The following is a 20821-nucleotide window of genomic DNA, read 5'->3' as shown; positions in this document are numbered from 1 at the left end:
TTAGGCGCCAGGTTAGATACATACTAAATACATAAATACTGAAAAAGGTGAGAGTTGCCGTTCTGTTTTTGCTGTTAAACACAATAGATGATATGTGGCCTGTTTTATGTGTGGAATTTCAAAACACTGTGTCCACAAATGTTGCTTAAAATCAACAGATTAATTCCATAAATGCATGGGTGTCTCTGCAAAACATTTCATTCCATTAAAAAAAATCCCCAAATCAACACAGAGATATTAATGGTTTCTGACACTTCTGTGACATTTTGTGGTTCACTCAACAGCTGCTGATGGTAACATTATACACATTACCTTGAGCATCAGCTCTGCTTTGCACAAGCAGACATACTGTCTAGATAACCCCCCACCCACCTCCACTAAAATTATAGAGAAAAAGATAAACAGACATGATATGACTGAGTGTGCAGCCTTCAAAGAAACACGATACAGATCCTAATGTGTGCTGTGTGTTGGTTGGCAGAGCAGGAGCTTGATGATCACCATTACAAAGAGGTTCTGTGAAAGAGGGAGGGAAAGGAGGGGAGAGTGAAGGATGAAAAAGATGTCCAGGAGGAAAGAGATGGAGAGTGAGACAGAAGAAGAGCAACAAAGAGATATGTATTATGTGAGAGCAGATGGGAAAGGAGGCGTGTAGCAGAAGAAAAAGAGATACAAGAGATAAACAGAGAGGACCAGTGCTCCAGTTGAACATTCCAGGACTTGCTGTGCTCTCAGGTCATTCACACACACACACACACACACACACACACACACACACGCACGCACGCACGCACGCACGCACGCACACACACACACACACACGCACACACGCACACACAGCATACTGCAAGATATCCTAGTTGAGACACAGAGGGCTATGACAGTGTTTTGGTTGCTTCTGCAGTTTGCTCTTATGACTTAAAAAGACCAACCCAGCACACTACAGGCAAATCCCAAATGCATTTCATTATACTGACAGGTGTTTTTATTATTTTGTCCACTCTGTTTATGTCATTAGGCCCAGTCAGGAGCAGAAAGAACCTTCATCGTTCCCACATAAAGTATCATGTGTGCCTGTGCTGCTTTACCTTTGGCTTGTAAGCTGTTGTGAGCATGGACATCTCAACGTTTTGTCCTCTGACTGGTTTGGGCTGGCGGGGCACGGGAGGCCTGGAGGACTTCTGGTTGTTGCGGCACACACAAATGAAGAAGAAGAGCAAGGCAATAGCTAATGGAATAGCCACACTGGGGACCAGAATATACAAGATCTCCATGTTGCTGCCTCCAGACTTGTCTTTATGGTCTATGGGGATGGATGAAGAGAGAAGACCATTATAAGAAATAGAGATTATTACATACCTGCACAATGTAATGTGATAGTGAGGCATACAGATTTCTTTGCTGTATGGCTGCATTTCATTATAGTCTTCAATGATAATGATAACAGTAATAAAAGGCAATATTTAAGAAGTAAGAACTCTATCAGTTGTACTACATTTAAAGATGCCATAGTATTGGAAAATGATGTGAAAAATGATTATTTAACAATAACAGCAGCTTTGTCTCACAAAGACAACGATACGAAATAGAATCATTTCGCAGACCTAAACATATTACGCACCACAGATTGGTATGTCGCAGAGCTCCATGCGGACCCCCTCGTCCAGTGTGAAACACCAGGGGGCCTCATGTTTGTTCCCTGGGTTGCGGCAATACGAGTGTCCCCCGTTGAGCTCTGGGAAGCGGGTGGCCATGAAGGTGTGGCTGTGAGGATACTGGGAGTTCCACGGTTGACACTGACGCCCTGACTTGGTCATGCTGACTGTACCGCGGTAGTCTGCGCCACTGTTGTTGTAACACTTGTGATCTTGGGGAGAGAAAGTTGAGAGCATGCATGAGTTGTAGGCTTATATTATTATCTTTAACTACAATTTCCCTCTTTTTATTTTTATTTTCACACAGGCACACTGTACAGTATGTTAGAGAATGACCAGGTGAACAAATCTTACTCTTATTAATGGGCTCAGCCATAGGGATGCCTATCCTCAGACAGTTTGCAGCCTCAGGACTGTCAGAAGCAGCCAGGTCTTCACAGTTTGGCAGCTTCAGCCTCTTGAGGATTAAAGGGTTTGAGCGGGCGATGATGTACTCTGTCTTACACAAGTCGTTCTCCAGGATCTCACACTCATCCTTACAGAGATCACGAGGTTTGTCAGTTCCTGAGCTGCGGTCACATGTGGGGAAGGCAAAATGGCAGAGGGAAGGTATGGCAAACTGGGAGCAACGGTCAGACAAGTGGTTGGATGTTCCAATCATGGTGAATGCCGCTGGGATAATGGGAGACAAAAGCAGTATTAGGATTGAAAGGGGCCTTATTGACTGTTGGATCACTTCAATCAATTTCTTTAAAACAACACAGTCTGGCATCCTAATTCATCTACACATTTATCGTATAGATGAAAGCTAAAGCTTTATTTTGTTGATATTTTTGTTGAGTATAAAAATGAATTATTTCTGATTTCCTTAGATTATTCCTTTCATACATAAAAAGAAAATTAAAAAAATTTTACCCTGTGCTGAGCATCTACACACTTCAATGATCAAAGAGGGAGACTGACAACGAAAGCTGCAGTTTAAAATGATTCATAGCCATAGTCTGAAGTTATTGCAAACATATGCTTTCCTGTGGTTGTCATTATCAGTAAGGCTGCTCTGTGCAGGGTGGAGGAAAAGACAAGGAATAAAAAGTGAATACATAAAGTTGGCAGTTACCCAAAAGCGTTTGGGATGGTTAAATAGCTACCGAATGTGGATGTTCTGGCTATGACATGTATGAATAACAGTCTTACTGTCGGCTTATTATGACTCTCTAGCATCATGAATCTTAATTATCCTTCGTCCTTGATGTTTCAGATTACAGTCTGGGTTCATGGCCACTGACAGCTGCACGGATGTAATCAATAACATCTGCATTAACCTGACCTCTGAGGACATATGCACGCAAACACAAAATAAAAATACAGAAGCAGAAACACAGACGTAGAAACAGTATTTGAGCCATATGTGCGTTTCACTGAGTGGTGACCCTGATGAACTTCCTTTGGACCACATGAATGATTTCCAGTTTTCTTCCTACCGCATATTAATTAAGGCTTACCTTCTAAACAGTCCTCATTTGAAGGTTTTTACTGATTTAAGGTATGCAGCTTTGCAAACGTGCTCTGTCTGCCCTGGTTGCTGAAGACATATGTGAGCAGGCTTTGGAAAGAACTGCTAAATGGTTGAATTGCTGAACTCACTTGATGAAAGCAGACTGTTAGTATTTCCTGTCAGATATAATGTATGCCATGAGATGAGATCAACTAGTCTGCCTTTTAAAGCAATGGGTTTGCTAATGTGGTAACAGTCAATGTAGCTGTATATATTTTTAAATAAATGTATAAATTTAAAATATATAGAGACAAGTTTCAAAATCTACAAACACTCAAACAAAATACTAAAGTGTACTTGCACATTATGAATGAATGTCAACTATTATATAACAGATGACAGATTTGGATGATTCACCAGAAGCAAAATTGATGATTTTGCAAAAAAAATAGGGTTAAACCAGCTTAAACAGATTTCTGGTTTCTCACCTGTGATCTGGGTCTCGATTTCCCCCTGCATCTGTAACGAATCAACAAAGATGCTGCGGTTGCCAATGAAGCGTGCACAGGCTATGCCTCTGTAGGGCTGGCAGAATCCTTCTTCATCAAAGTCCTCCCTAAGACATACCAAAACACAGAGAGGACAGAGGAGTGGAGTATTTGTTCCAACAATATTAACACTTTTCTCCAACAATTATACTTGTGGGAGCAGGAGAAAGAGCGAGAGAGAGAGGGAGAGGGGGGGGGGGAGAATTACAGATGCCAAAATACTCTGCAGTATATAGAAATGCCACTAGATGTCAGTCTCTCTTTGTATATCACACAGAAGCCACTGGTTGCATTTCTTGCATGTACCATTACAAGAGGTCCCCCCTTTGCTTGGCTAAGGATAAGTCCCACTCTGGTGAAAGGCAGAGATCTAAAACACACGTGCACATGCACACAGATCCCAGTTCACAGCACAGATGTAAACCGCGTTAAAAATTAATGTTTGGCTGTTGGACTTTATTTCTGGTTAGGGCAGAGAGACGTCAGAGAGCCATAATTTGAAACATACGAACAGTGAGACAGAACTTTTACTTCCTTCACTGACTCTTGACTTTATTGCCTTATTCTTCCCAGGTGACATAGTTGTTCTATACGTCTCAATTTTTTTCAAATCTGATAATCTCCCTCCCTTTTTTCTTTTCTGCCTTGATCTCTCACCTCTCTCATTCTGCATATAAACCAACATATGCGCGCGCGCGCGCACACACACACACACACACACACACACACACACACACACACACACACACACACACACACACACACACACACACACACACACACACACACACACACACACACACACACACACACACACACAAAAACCACATGCTGGCCTGTGTTATGTGCCATATGGGGACTATAATAAAAATATGGTAATACCATAGAGTGTATGATGCCACTGCACATACACAGACATGAAAGCGGCATTTTTGAAAATATTTGATGCAAAAACAACAATAGTTTACAGCTCAGATTGGTAGATTAATAATAAAAATATAAAATACTATGATATTTTATATATATACACACTTTGACTCTGAAAAAGCTCTATTTTTAAACTTTTAAAATTTTATTTGATGATTTAACAAACTGTTTATTTTAGTAATAAACTGTTGCATCCACTTTGTAAACATAGAGGCAATGCCTCATTTCACATTGTGGCTAACTTCTGGTGGCTTAGCACTTCATTATCATCCAGTCATGTTTGCTGCCTTTGCTGATGAGAGTCAGGTAGTTTTACAAGGGGTGACGACAATGTGTGAATTACACTAATTACTCCACACACTTTACAACTCCACTGAAATGCTTTAAAGATGCAACTAAAGACAGGGTGGCAATTGTGAAGGCATCCACACATAAATACATAAACATTTGTGTGGGCACACATACATTGCACAAACATTGCACAACTTTAGTAATACCAGTGGTGTATAAGCGCAGTGTGAGTATGTGGTCTTTAGGTTCCCCCTCTCTCTCAGGACTGAAGGGCCAAGGTCAGCTCCTTCCTTCTACCCCTGCCTGTACAGATATAAATGGGCTTTCCAGACACACAGACACACAGACACACACACACACACACAAAAACACAAACACACAATCACGTCTACAGAGCAGTGGTTTGCATACTGCCAATTCCGCAGAGATACAGTAACATTTTACAGCATGATACATGCTTAAGCAGATTTTATCCTGGACTATGTAATTTCCTAGTAAAACGAGGATATCACTAATAATGAGTTCATGCTGTGGTGTGCCTGTAGATGGCTTAGCACCTCTTCATCAAGCCACAAACTCACAAACTCCTCTTCAGCAAATTTTCCTTTGGCAAAAAGCTTCTTGTTCTTTAGATGAAAATGATTTCTGACATTAAAGCTGTATGACAAGAGTCTCACAATAAAAAAGCTGCCGTTATGTGAATGGGACGGTTGATAGATCGGGGCTACTACCATTCTGAATGTGATGAAGCAGAATATGAAAATGTAGCTAAAGCACGAGAAATCACACAGGATAAAGAGTGAGGGCTGGAGTGAACCCAGGCAGCTGAGAGGTTAGCTTGGTTGTGCGTCACCGAGGATGGTGGACACACACATCCACACTAACATCAAGCCACACACAGACAAGTAAATGACAAGGGAGAGCAGACGATCCACCACAATGCAGCCAGATCCCTGTAGGCAAATTACAACTCAGGCCAGTCCAAAGGACCTAAACTGCGCACACTCAGTCCAAATCGTAAATCAACCCTCACTCCTTTCTGTAAAGCATTTGAATTTCTTTCACTCTCCTCCAGGTCGACTTAGAATAAAAACCATGTCTCAGACACATATTAAAGTGTCTGTATCCTGTCCAATACAGCAGAAAAGACTTACAACGTGATTAACATCAGTAGGAAATACACATCTATAGAAAACTAATCACTGTCAGATATTTGAGGTTTTCTGAAAATCTTTGACCACTTTTGTTTCTATGTATCCATTTATTTCTGCATATGTGTGTCTAAGCAATCCCAGGCTGAGAGAGCCAAGTGCGGTTGCTATTTGTGTAAACAGTGGAAGGCTGCTCAGGCCTTTTATTTTACACACCAACACCACGGGCCCTCTGTGTAATGTTTTATAATAGTTAATTATAAGGAAAGGCTTTCCCCTCCAAGACCCAATCTATAATCCAGATCTAAACAGAAAGACGATCCGCACCACAGAAACTAAACAAGGTACTGAGGACACATTTATTCAGGAAAGCAGTTGCTAAGCAGCCATTCTCTTTTCCCAGCACGCCGCCAACTCACATCCAAATGGTTCCATACATTTACACCTGGGTGGTGATTTTAAGACGCAGACTGCAGTTCCAGTGTTGAGGCAGGATCAGGTTTAGCTGTTTGTGGATGTTTGAGGAAGTTAGGCAACATTTATGAATTGGCAACACTGATTCTCCCTAGGATGCATCTAACTTTCCATTTCAGTCATGTGGGTGTTGATAGAGAAAAGGTCTTATTCCAAAAATCATGAAACTAGACAATATAAAAAAGGGAAATTCAGCAAAAAAAAAAAAAAAAAAAGCAATATATCTTTAAGGAAGGAACAGGATAAAATACGCTGCTACACTTGAGTATTTCTTTAAAATAACATACAGTATACACACAAAGGTTCAGATGACAAACTAAAAAACCAGAAAGTATTAATGTGGGACATTTTTTGTGAACTTTAGCATTAGAGAGATTAGCATTTAATGTACACACCCAAACATAACTACACAGTAAAAGGTACACACACATTCCTTGACCATAGAGATGAGGATTAGACGGTTGATGAGTCTTGACAAATGTCCCATTGACAGGAAAGGGAAAACTTTTAAAGTTGCGGAGGAAGAACATTCAACCCACAAAAATCATGATTTAGTCAGTCGCCTCCACATTTAATCATCCTCAAAAACAAGCTCAATTTGTCATCAAAGGCAGAACAACTGGATTCTTTTAAAACTCGTAATCAATCAAAATGTCTTGTCTTCCTATTCTCACCATCTCCACAGGACTCGCCAGTTCCCTCAACCTACTCCATCTCTCAACACGACGCTCCCCACTACAAAGATGACTCGGCTTTAGCCTCGTTGCTTCACTTTTTCCACAGACTGTCACACAGGATAGCACTGACAACTGGCAGATAAAAAGCAAACAGAGGGCTAAAAACAGCATAGTGCATCATTAAAGACGATGGAAGAATTCCAAGTCCTGTGTAGTTTTCCAGTTGGTTAAATAATGCCAAAATATCGTCTTTTTGGCAAAGCTAGTGACATGTTGGTTCATGCTAGAGCAAATCTTCCACATTTAGTTTCATAGTCTGTGTTAATCCCTGCTGCAGGACTTGAAAATACTTTTTTGTGAGATTTAAAATACAGAGGTGAGAGTGACTTGAAATATGCAATGATATAAAGCATTTGAATCAATGGACTCCAAAAAGAAAATTATGTATCTAAGACCTCTGAGCCTCCTTAAATTACCCTCAAAACTCCTTAAAATGTTCTTTAAAATATTTTTAAAAAATCTAAAAAGTCTGTGACATTACTACTGTAGCACATGATTTGTTTATACCAGAGTAAACAAACTACTGCTTGCTTAGATGTGTCTTAGTGGGGTCTGTAATTTAGTTGTTTTCATGTTTTGATCATGAAAAAAATCTTTAGGCCTTCAGCACATACCTTGAATAATTCTCATCAACAGGCTGTGGGAGGAGGATGACGGGTTTGTGTTGAGTTTTGGGGTTAAGGGGATGTGAAAGTCAACACTCTTTGTTGGAGGGGATATAGAAAGGATGGGATTTGAGGCTGAGGAGGCGAGGGGCGGATCTCGATGACATTTTAGATTTCAGGGTTCGTTTCCAGGAGCCGTTGTGGGTGCTGAGTGAAGAGGAGATGAGCTACTGGTGACGTGAGGTCACAGCTGCTGCATCACCCCCCCAAGTCCCTAAATTTACTCTGAGCTTCCCGATGATATTTTGAAAATATTCAATATAAACTGTGGAGACTTTTGAATCGACAATAAGCTGGAAGAAAAAGTGAAAACCAGAAACTTTGTCAGATTGTTTGTCAGTGTTTGCTATTTTTAGCTCCTAAACAAAACAAAAAAAATGCTGTGCATTATATTTACTTTAATGTACATACATTAAAAGTACAAGATATATAGTTTTATTCTAGTGTCCAGATGCATTAACATCTGGCCAAGGGCAAGAGATGCAAATGTTTAGTTTTTTCTTTTGATCAGTGATGACTTTGCCAAATACACTAAATTTCTAAAACAGAACAGCCTATTTAGGGTATTTGTGATGTAAATTATGTGATTCCAAATAAATGAGCTAATAAAGTGTGCAAAACCACCTGTACTGTTTGTTGTAGGTGTATTTTAAGGTTCTTTTAGGGCAATGCATGTGTGAGATGGCGTGTATGTATTAAAGGGAAGGTGTCCAACAATAAATCAAAGACACTTGTGGCTCTGGAAATGAACAGATGGGCAGAGAGGATGAGAGGAAGAAAACAATAGACAATTGCATGGTTGCTGTCTTTAATAGACTGTTTCCTATAGCAATAGGTCTGACACACAAAAAGAGAAAATGAGAAAACACAATCTGTTCAACATTATTATGTCTGCTTAGAATTAGGAAAGGTACCACAGAATTAGTGCTCAGCAAAAAAATCTGAGTTTTTCACTTTAATCTCGGCAGACTACATTTTGCAACAGCTAGCAATGACTGCAGGGCTATACTTGTAGAGCATTCATGTGATTCATGTTTTCAGCCTTCTTTTGTTGGCATCTGCTCGTACACAGACTAATTGAATTATCATAGGAAAACCGGAGAAATATGTGTGTGGTTGCAGTGTGTAAAGATCTCTCACTGACAGAGAGCCAAAATGGCCACCAGAGGCTGAGGTTGACTGGGGTGTGTGGCTGCCAGTGGCCCGTGACCGCACTGGGAATGAGCAGCGAGTGAGGGCAACTGAGGCACTGCATTAGGATACAATGGAGAAAGAGAAGGACCCTCCTGGGTCCTCATGTTACTACTGCTAACTGACTGCAACAACAGAGGCTTCTGTTGATAGAGAGAATCAAGGTGTACTGAGAGTGGAGGGATGAAAAACTCCGGCACTTTACAGCCTTTATTGGACTTTCAAACCAAGAAGATCTTCACATTAAAAAAATGTGAACAGCGAACAGCATTTTAACAGTTGGGAAGGATTCTACCACCTTGAAAGTTTATCACAGTAGCAATAATTAATAGATTAGATACTATAGATAGAAAAATAACAGACATACAATCTTGCATGGATCTACCCAATGAAGGATCTTTTCCAGACAGCCATTTTTGCTGCAGGCGTTTACATCAACTCTCACACTGCATCAACAGAGTGATCCCATATGAAAAAATGAGGGCTATCGTTGCTCATTGCTAAGTATGGTATACTGGACTTGGATTTATTTCAAACAAGGAATTGCTTCTGTTGCCAGAAATGTAAAATGCATCACTTCAAGTGAGTGTGAGGAATTTTCCCAGAAAAGACGTAGCAGGTCCTGTGCCTGGTTTGAACGGAAAACGCTAAAGCTTTTATGAAGAAACTGCCTACGATTGAATTACTTTTGAGTTTTGAAAGAAATGACACATTTATTTATGTTAACATTACACTTGTGGAACTTGAATGTTGATCTTATCTAAAACAGTGCACAGAATGAGTCCCAGTTACAGAGAGCTGGAGTGAACTCTGCTAAAAGAATTCATTTTTGGGCCCTGTACAGTGTTGACAGTGGAAGGGGCTTAAGAGTGTTAATAACAGGGTTAACACAAATTCCATGATTTGACATGCAAGGATGGACTGTAGGGTATCAGGAGTTCACAATAAGGGGAGACAGGGTGTCAATCAGTCTGTCAATTAGCAGGACAGGAAGGTAAATATGTCTCAAAAAGTGTTCAGCCAGACACACCTGCTGCTTAACAATGTATTGTGTGTGAGAGTTGCTTTTTATTTTGCTTCTGTATGTTACCATCATTTACTGTACATCTGACAAGGTGTCACAAAAAAACCTAACAATGGCAATGCTTCACAATTACCTGTGATCCACCTACAGTACCCAGTTATCCACCTGTAGTGTGAGCTCCTCATGCAGCTAAAACAGATCATGTTTAAGTTTAAAGTAGACAATATGACTAACAACAAGGAACAATTAACATAGCAGGTTTTACTGCTTCAATAACATTTCTCTTTGTTTACTGTATCTGCCTGTTCATTCTGAAAACTGCAGTAAAATCAGCTGCTCTATCCCCCATTTCCTTCGCTATGGTTTCTGTGGCTGCTATAATCACACGATAAGCTGCGGTGGCAAGTTGGAAAAGCTGAACCATCATAAACTCCAAATGCAGCAGCACAGGGCTGCGTGCAATCACAGGAGTGGCAGCTGCTCGCTACCTAAAGGACCGTGTCTTGGCCCTGGACCATATGACAGTACCTGCCTCCCTCTTTCAAGTCCTCCCTCCTTGGCCACTCCCACCTCGAATGGCCCCAGATTGGCTCCACTTCTTTGGAAGTCTCTCTAAGCCAGTCAACATTCAGGATGGCACCCTCCCTCCCTCCTGGTAGGCCGATGCCATTCAGGCATTGTTTTGTCTGCTCTAGTCCTGTTTAGTTTATTCTCTGTTCATTCTACATGCTGTATCAGCACCTGCTGTTAGCACACTACACCCATACTGCTTGCTTATTGCGAGTTATCTTTAATAAATAGTTGCTTATTTAATTGTTAGTGAGTGACCTCCTATGTTTATTTTGAATCAGGTATAACAGCCAAGTATAACAGCTGACTTAATCATCTCTCTCTTACCGTTAGGGCCAACAGTGTAGAAAAAATACTTTTAAAAATTAGACCTTTAATGTACTAAAATTAATGACATTGATTTTTAGCCCTGACAAAAGAATATTACAAACAAAGCAGCTTATCATCTGTTTTTATAAACATTTTCCCCTCAGGAGTAATATTCCAAACTTCCTTCTTGTTTTCATTTTTTTGTGGTTGTAAAAATTCCTGCCTAGTTTTTCTAATAGCATTCCTTGAATTGACTCCAGGCTGCTTTTAAACGTCCGTGTGGAAATAATAATAACAGGAAAAGCAAAAAGAGCACAAAAGAAAGAAAGAACACGGGAAAGAGATCGCCAAGAGCAAAGCTGCTTCTGTGATTTAGACAGCATGCAACCCTGCCTTCACACACACACACACACACACACACTATCCTGCATGATTTACAACAGCTTATTCCCTAGATCACAGATCCCAATCTGAACACACAAATACAGGCACTTAAAACAGACAGGAGGACACATGTTTTGGCTGACTGGCTACTGACGGTGCTTAAGGAACAAGAATACACACGTTTGAACAGTCTTCCTGAGGAAAGTGGAATAATCCTTGATAACAGTGAGTAAGAGGCATTGAAGACATGTATTGTTGGGAAAGAAAACACAGTCACATTTTGGAGCCCATAAATAACCTCCATGTACACATGCTGCTGTCAAAGGTGTATAGAGAGCACAAAAACAAACAGAAAAGGCTTTAAGTCTGATTAAAGGATGGCCAACTTAATACATTCACACAGTTAAACAAAGCTGCTAATCAACTGTTGATAAGTCGCTTTGTGAGGTTTTGCCTGATGGATCAGTTTTCTGTTATGAGTTCAAGAACAAATCATCATGCCAGATATCGATGCAGGTACTTGGAACACAAACACTCTGCTTTCATGAATTCATGCATTCTCTGCAGCCTCATCGCTGCACGACTTACTGATGACTCTTTACAAATGACTTTTACAGTTCAGCTTTTTCTTGACAGGAAAAGCTCTACTATATATGTGACCTACAATTATCACTTTGTCATTCTACAAATAAAACCGACATCCGACAATGAAATTTCAGAAGATGTTTGGAGAAATGTTGAAGGAATGTCGGCACAACAGTAAAGTCGATCTCAAATGACCCCAGGTACGCACTAAATGTCACACACAATCAGATTAGTGACATTCTTCCCTTGCTGTGTGAACAAGTTTGGAGATTTTACTTTGGCCAAAAGTCACAAACAGGACTATAAACACACATCTTGAAGGTTTCCAAGAGGATAAAGTAACATGCAGTCCCAAAAAGGACAGGTATATGCAGATAAACAACCTATTTTTGATCAAAGTGCTTTTTAAAACAGTTTTGCATTATTTCCTGTAGCATCTCAACAAAGTTTTCATCATCATTAAATATGAAGATTCAGAGATACTTACACTGAGCACTGACATGTCAGTGTGTGAAAATTATTTTGGCTATACAGAAAAACTGGAGTGAACTGGTTCAGCAAGACAGAAATTAAACTGTGCTTTTTTTCAATAAATTATTTTACCCTCAGTGGCTAAAATGTTGACCTCTCTACATCTACACAATTTACTTTTGTGTCACTTTAAGACTAGGTTTAAGGATTAGATCTGTCAAAGACCAAATGATGAGGTCATCAAGAGGTCATAAGCCTGTTGACACTAATTATATTTTAAGCATCACAGTTTGCCTCCCTGATGTCAAACTAAACAGATGAACTGAAATGACTTTGATAATATGTCAGTTGTGATGTGTGTGTCTATATGATAATATCTATCTTCATCCCACTTTTATTGCTTTATCTCTGTAGAGCAAGATGCCTGTAATGAAAATCTGTAACAATTACTGCATTAGCTTTCATGTAATTAGATTTGACATGCAACTGTGTTTCTTGTATAAACTTTCTCTGAGGAAGAGGCTGGACCTAAACTTAGAGTCATGACTTTCTGCTTTATTACCAGCCAAACCATCTCCTAATCATATGCATGAAATTTGGTGGACGCCAGAACCAATAACTACATAACTGATATTTAAATTGACCTTAAGTGCCTGAGAGAAAGGGGCTCCTCTCTAACACTTGTAATATCAAGCTGCATTAATCTTATTAAGGTCGATAATTGACTAAATATCCCCTGGCTCAGACTCGGAGGATATAAGTCTAAACTGCACACAAAAGCCTCTATTTATACTTGGAAATACTCAAGGTACACTGTGCCTCCCTGTGTTTCTCTGACACACTGCTCCTCCACCACCACCAAGGGCAAAGAAAGAACACTTTCTGTGCATGCTTGTCTGCGTGCATGTTTTTTTTTTTTTTTCCTGGGAAGAAATGTGTGTGTTCATGGGAGGTTTAGGGCAGAGTTCAGGGAAGCCCCACATACCCCCATCTAGACCTTGTAACCCTTAGGGAGAAACGCTCACAAAAATGCACACACACTTTTTTAAGCCTGACCTTGACCAGACCTGCCAACAGGATCACCAGCAGACAGAGACAGGGGATTCTGGGAAACAGGAAACAGGAAGTGGGCCCTGTCCATGTTGAGTGTGAAAGCCCTGTTTGTAATGAGTTGTGTAAGAAACTCATGGTGTGTGGTAAAGCAGGTGATGACCAGCTTCCACCCTTACTAAAGCCTAACAATGTAAAATGCTTTAATGGTTTAAGCCATCGAAACATAATGACAGAGTCCCCGTGTGTGTTCACATTCATCTGCCTTTATGTGCTGAAGCCCCCAGCTTGGGCAGCATTTAGCAGAGAGGCATCCAGACTGGGGGGAGAGTGCTCTGGTGGGATCTCAGGTTTCAAACAGTGCCTGTGCCCTGGGACCAGGCCATGTCAAAGGGCTTGTCCCCGATGAGCCATATTAGGATCCTGATCCCCAATCAATCAGCACTGCGCTAAAAAGAATCCACAACGAGATGGCAATTAAGCCCCGCCGAGGACTTAACTAAACATGTGTGACAGATAGGGTTTGTAAGAGTAACTGCGTGTGCAGTGCTTTATGTAGACGTGCATTTGTGTCACTGCGGGTGGCTAAAACCGTAGTGACACAAAATAAGCTCCAGTCTACTGTGAATGTGCAACGTCTGAGCACAGAGGTGAAAAAGTGTTTTTGGGCTGTCTTTGTTTTTGTGTGGGTTCAGTGTAATAACCCACACATTGCAGGACCACAAGGTTATATGGGGATCCTGCAACAGCTATTGCCCTCACTCTGGGTTAAAGGAAGAGTGGAGAAAACTCCATGGGTACAGAGCCTGTTGTTGGCAGCTCTGAAAGGTATCTCAGTGAGTTTTTTTTTAACTGGATCCCAAAAATGAAATAAGCTTAACAGAACCCCCTGGGTTAGTCGGATGTGGAGTGCTAAAGTGGATCAGCATGTGGTAGAGGAGTAGTGAATCCAAAAATTGAGTGGGCCTGTCATCCCCTCAGCCTGAAAGGGTGTGATGCTTGTGGTGTGAGGTAAATCATCATATATTCTGGCCAGTGTCTGAGAACCACAGGCACTGGCAGTGAGGTGTGGAGAAGTGAAACCAAAATCCAGAGTTTCTCAATACAGCACATAAAAGTTCACAGTCTGAGTTAAAAGCTGATTGTGACCAAAAACAGCACTCACAGACTACCGCAGGCAGCAGGGTGGTGGGGTTAGAGAGGAGGATGGTTTTTACAGTGGACTTGGGTTCAAATCTGCATTTATGACTTAGGTGTCCTTGATCAGGACAGACGTCAGGAAAGCACCACTTCAGACTTTTCTGCTTCATTTCAGATTGTTATTTATCAAACAGGCAACGCCAGCACAGCTATAGTGTTACATTTATGCACATTCATTTAAAGCAACAGTTCAACATTTTGGGAAATATGAATATTTGCTGTCTTGCTGAGAATCAGATAAGAAGATTCTTACCATTCTTATGCTTGCATCTTAAACATGAAGCTACAGGCAGCAGGCAGTTAGTGAAGCTTAACTGTGCAAGTTCAAAATGCCAATTTGTAGCTTTACAGGGGATTTTTTTTGCTGGACTATTTGTTGGCCAAGTGCAATGACTTCCTGCAGTCTGATGGCAGAGTGAGGTCGCCAGGGAACCAGGGGATTGTGTTTTTTTCATTTTGGTTTTTGTGTGGATTAAATAAACAAGATCCAACCTGTTAATAGGTGCATTTTAGTGGTGCTGGTTACCTTCAGACGTTTGGCTAGCCGTTCCAGTCGCTGTGCTTTGCACACAGCCATGAAACTGGTGTTCATTTTCACGTAAAACCTTCAAAAAGAATGTGATTAACTGCATTTCCTAGAATGCTAAACCACATCTATAAAGAGGCATAATAGGTAATAGGAAGAAATACAAGTATAGTTTATAGCAGATTTCCCAAGGTACCCGCAGCTTCCACGAGTCAGTTTTGTGTGGAAAACAGTCAATTAAGAGGTGCAGGTAGAAGAAGAAGGCTGTGGTTGGCAAGTCAAAATTCAATTACCTTGTATTTCACAAAGGTGGCACATTAAAAATGTAAATACCACAAAAAGGACTGCAGGGTATCTACAATAAATATGAAAAAGCCACTGATGTGTGTTTGTGCAATAGCTAATACTTTCAGAACCTCAAAGACATCCAGTCAGCTTTGCCCTCGTCCTCATTACATTTAAAATGACATTCAGCAAGTAACTAATGTACTATGGGCAATGTAGTCTACTGGTACTGTGAGACATTTTCTTTGCAGTGACTTGTATTTTTGAAGACATGTAGCTGCCAATGTGAGCCGGCTGATCAGATCAGTCACTCTTGGTTTGCCCGTCGGCCTAGATGTTGACAGCAATGGTGAAAGTTATAGCTGAAAGCAAAATGTATGCAATAGATTTCTTAAATAATTATCTCATTTAAGAAATTAATTGCAGCTTAAGTATTTTAAATGCTTTGAGATTTCATCAGTGAGGATTCTTGGATGCTTTGAAGATCGATGCTAGATAAAGCGCTTGACGGTATCTTTTTATCCTCCGACAGTTGCAGAACACAAGGCAGTCCCTGGCACTGATTGTATAATTACTGTACCTGTCGTCTTAATAAATCATATGTTAATAACACAGATGTTGTAAGTACAAGCCTTTCACAACAGCTGCAGTAGAATAGAAAAGCTAAGAGATAAGAGGTTTCAGGGTATCAATCAATCTCTTAAGATTACAGTACACACGTATTTTAGAGCCTAATACCTTTAAACAGGTCTGAGCAAGCTCCAAGATCAACTTAGTGTGACATCTTCAAGTCATTACAGGTTTTAGAAACTATTTCCTTAAACTAATTTGTCAATCAACTCCTGCGTCGCTGTGGGTGAGACACACACGCCACAGTCCTGTCCATACAAAGTCAAATTATTTTGTTTTTAACTCTTTGATGCTTTGGCTGGATAATTGGATTGCCAGTGGGCTGATGGGAGTGTGGGCCCCACAGTCTTTTTGTCACGTCAGCTACAAGGTCAATTTAATCCAGTTTGCTGACAGCTGGCTAATTAGCGAGTCATCCGCTGCATGTTGGCTGATTTTTGTGCCCCACAGCGACACACACACACACACACACACACACACACACACACACGCACACACGCACACACGCACACACAGAAAATAAACAAACAAAATTGTAGAAAAAGTTACAGCATATTGTACTGTATATGTGTGTTTATTAAACACACCTAATTAAAGCAATTATTGAGTCTTCAAATTACACCCAAACAAGATTTCAACTAGTAAATTAGTTACAACAAATAAACAAAGGACTTACTATATTACATAGATACCTATACATAATAAAGCACCACTTTGCAGGCATGTGTGGTTCTTGGGCTTACAGTCAAAAGCGGTTTGAATTGACATATGGGAGAAAAACATTGGTCAAATGAGGCATTTTAGTGTTTGAAATGATACAAAAGGATCAGCAGAGCACATTCTCAACAATTACTGTCAAAAATGTTTTTCAAAAAGGCAAATGTTGATGCAAATGTCATGAATGATTGAAAATAAGTAAAGTGCAGAAAGGTTAGAGCAAAGACAAAAACGGTCAGAAAAAAAAGCAGTGCAGAGAGAATCTGTTCTTTGTTAAAAACGTCTCTCCTTCATTCTCCAGTACAGAGTGGACGGAGGAGAGAGCAGAGAGGCACGGGAGGGAAAGGAGGGAAGGAGGGAAGAAAAGCAGCTATTTTTGTAATTGCTTTTTTTGCCAGCGCTGAGAGAAAAGTGGTCGGGAAAGTTTTGAGAAATTTAAACAGCCTTGACAGCCAGGGTGTAGTGGTATTAATCTTTTCAAACAGAGAGAAAACCCTCTATTATAAACACAGACAGAGACTCTGGGATCAGCGGCCGTGTTGCAGAAGTCTGTTTATCGCCGCTGTCAGATTAAAACTTTCTGCATCCAGTACGTCGGAGTTTTTAGAAATATAAAAGGAGCTGTGCTTTTTGAAAATAGAGAAATTATGAAATAATGAAGTTAAAACTGTAATAACTGGCTTTATGGCCGACTGGGAACAGCAGAAACAACCTTTTACATTTATCCTGCCACATTAACAACATTAGCATTTATTTGGACTCATGTTTCCGACCACCTGACGAATGGAAGTCTAATATTGTCTCTCGCACAGCTGTGTTTTTTGGCTTTACCAAATACTAAGGGAAATATCAGGCAATTTAGATGCTATACTGCACTATGTTCACCAGATGGTTGATTGGTTCTGTGCAGGCAGTGCACTACAGGAAACACATTTCACATTATACAGTTAATGTCTGTTGAAAATATGAGAATCGTTGCTTTAACGATAAACTGCATCTTAACAGGGCTTTTCACAGTCTACAAGCCATGTGCCATGCTTTGCCAAACCCCAGCATGCACATAGTGCTTCACTGAGGAGCTGTATTAAAATTACTACAAAGGCTGCAAAGATTTTATATCAGTCTTGATATACTCTGATGAATTCCTGCATGTCTAATCCAGGTATCTGTAACAGAATACGAAAGAAAAAAACAATGAAATTACCAGTAAAAAAAAAAAAAAAAGAGCAAGTTTCAGCCCCACCTGCCAAACGTGAGAAGAGCTCATTATTTCTGCTGTTTAATTTAATTGCACAAATGAGTCTAAGAAAAAAAGACAAAATGAAAAGATTAAGAACAGACTGTGTAATTGCATCACCGACAGTTTTAGCATGTTCTGACACAATGTGGGCAATTTGAAGAACATGTACCACTGAGTGTTAATGGTACCATCCTCCTCCTACGCTGCTACCACTGCTTTTCTTTCTCTCCCTTTCACTCACTCTTTTTTTCTGCAAATGAAGGAAGTGTGGCAGGGTACAGAGAGAGATGGAGAAAATTGGGGGTCTCGTTTTGGCAGGCGAGATTTTTTCCCCTCACTCTGTGTTTGTTCTGGTTCTATGAAAACATCTCCAAGGAAGGGAGGAAAGGGAGGGAGGAGGATGATGGGGGAAGGAGAATGAAGGAGGAGGAGCATGGGTAACACGCTCATTTTTCTCTTATTTAGTGATAACTAATGGCAAAAATGGCAACAATCTCCATAAAAATCACACTATGGTACCACACTTTTTATGGGCCACACTATCAAGCTATAGTGTGTTCATTAAAATGCTTTAGGTGTGTTAATGGATCGTAAAGTCTTCAAACCAAAGAAAATAAAAAAAGAAAAAACAAGAAATACTGAATTGGCAAATATCTTACATATTTAATTATTAGGCCTCCATACTCAAAGGACTTGGTCTTGACTAAGTAAAACACTATAAGCTTTGGAACAAAAATACCAGTGTGTCATTGAATGATCAGAATCCAAAAGCCAAAGAGACATTCATTCTAACTTGCAGCATATGTCTGAAAACATGACTTGGACTCTTCTTGAAGGACTTTGGACCTGACTTATAAACTTCTCATGAATGATATTACACATCACATAGACATGCTTGAAAAGACTTGAAGACAGCTCTGGAAGAAATACTTGGGAATCTACAGTGTCTGTGCTTATGTAGAAGTTCATGTTTCAAACTTTCCACCATGTCTTCCCTCTTTCTCTGTCTATCTCGATCATCCTCATGTCTCCTCCTTCCTGTTTCTCTGCTTTACATCTCTGGTCTCATGCGGTTACTTTGGACACAAGATTCCAGGCTGTCAGTGTTGAATTTTGCCTGTGGCTACTCTCAAAAACCCCCTGAGGATACAGGTATATACAAACACACACACACACAGACACCCAGTAATGTCCTGAACCCGACAGAGTGCGTACTTGGAGAGGAAGAAATCAGGGCACAGACTGTAGCAAGGACAACACAGAAGATATTCAGAGGAAGTCAATGTTAGGTGGGTGGTAAGAAATTTTTCCGCAAATTTGTAAGCAATATTTGTGGCTAATTTATGCCCAGAAAATGGAGGTAACTGTGCTCACTTGCTTAGTGGAGAGAGGATAAAATGTGGTGGAAGGCAAATGAATATATTTCATTTACTCTGACAAATGTCTGCACCAGATGTCTCCTCAAAACCCTGGAGCAGACTTTTTGACATTTGTACAGCTGCACTATGAGGTAAGCAGACACAGGTCATCATGTGTCATCATTAGGTGACCCTGTCTCCTAGATGGCTGCCACAGTGACTTTACTGCTAATAAGTTGGCTGTGACACTAATGATGAGCAGCAGCAGCAGCGATCAGTTCAGCTCTGCCACCGTTAAAGGAGGCCCCTGTCTATTTAAATGAAGGCTGTAACCACTGTAATGAGACTCAAGATTGCATGACTGGTCTTTGCAAAACTGCCACACTTTCATTTTTGAAAAAACAATACAAAACAAAAAAAAAAACAAAAAAAACAAACAAAGGTATGCTTGAACAATAAAACGTACTGTGGTCTGTTAAAGCTGTGTCTTAAAGAGTTTGAACCCTAGAAAGATCAAAGGCGTCTTAAAAACTAGGCATGAATCTGCAGGATTTAACTTACTGTAATAAAGTGTTTTACTAAAATTCACCAATGTGATTTTTATGGTACCACATGCAGTACCACATAATTTATGGGTGTAGGTTTTTTGAAGCCCTTTATAAACTTTTATAGTATATAATAAAAATGCACTATTTCTTGAAAGCAGAAGAAGAAAAGATTCAAGATGATATAAAGTTTTCAATAACAAAGTATGAAGACTTTAAAATGTCCAGGTATTGATTAGTAGACTAGATATTAAGTCTTTTGAAACAGAATGTTGCAATCTAATTTTTGAGACATGAGTTTCTAACATCATAATATATACATGTCAAGGAACGGCATCCTAATAATCTTTTATGTCAACTTTTAAATTGAAGCAAAAACTACATCCTCCTATTTTTTTTCTTTAATTTTCCATTTTAGTTTATTTCCTATCTGCACTACTATATTGTGAAATTTCTTTTTTATTGTCCCTCTAGAAATTGGACTATGATTTCTTCAGTTAATTAAAGCTTTTAATTAAAAATCAAAAACACGTAAACAAAGGAATGGCCGAAACAGATGTTGGGAAGGAGAACTCGTGCATGGCTCTAATGTGTGCACACTGTGCACATCATACTCATCTCGGCGTGCGGGTGGATTCACTAAGTGTCTGATAGTCCCTTTGTGCCAGCAGTTTTGATTCACAGAACGCTGCATGGAACATGGCGATGAGCCTTGGCATCATGTCACTATCCAGCTTAACTTCTTTGATGCTCCAAGAATCCATCGAGCTGAGAAAGTTCATAGAGTTTTATT

General features: G+C 40.1%; 1 protein-coding gene across 2 annotated transcripts in view; it reads right to left on the bottom strand.

The window, feature by feature from the left end:
• ror1 (receptor tyrosine kinase-like orphan receptor 1) overlaps nt 1-20821 on the bottom strand; it is a 106524-nt gene that overhangs the window by 5945 nt on the left and 79758 nt on the right. For both annotated transcript variants that reach the window (XM_026323813.1, XM_026323814.1), the window contains 4 exons: nt 3639-3766; nt 2010-2327; nt 1622-1867; nt 1089-1303 (listed from right to left, as the gene is read on the bottom strand). In XM_026323813.1, coding sequence (XP_026179598.1) covers nt 1089-1303; nt 1622-1867; nt 2010-2327; nt 3639-3766 — 907 coding nt within the window. The remainder of the gene's footprint in view (nt 1-1088; nt 1304-1621; nt 1868-2009; nt 2328-3638; nt 3767-20821) is intronic.

The sequence above is a fragment of the Mastacembelus armatus genome, chromosome 4 (genome assembly GCF_900324485.2).
Source record: "Mastacembelus armatus chromosome 4, fMasArm1.2, whole genome shotgun sequence".
In the NCBI taxonomy this organism is placed as follows: Eukaryota; Metazoa; Chordata; class Actinopteri; order Synbranchiformes; family Mastacembelidae; genus Mastacembelus; species Mastacembelus armatus.
Note: the sequence above shows the minus strand (reverse complement) of the source record. Positions and strands in the feature narration are given on the sequence as shown.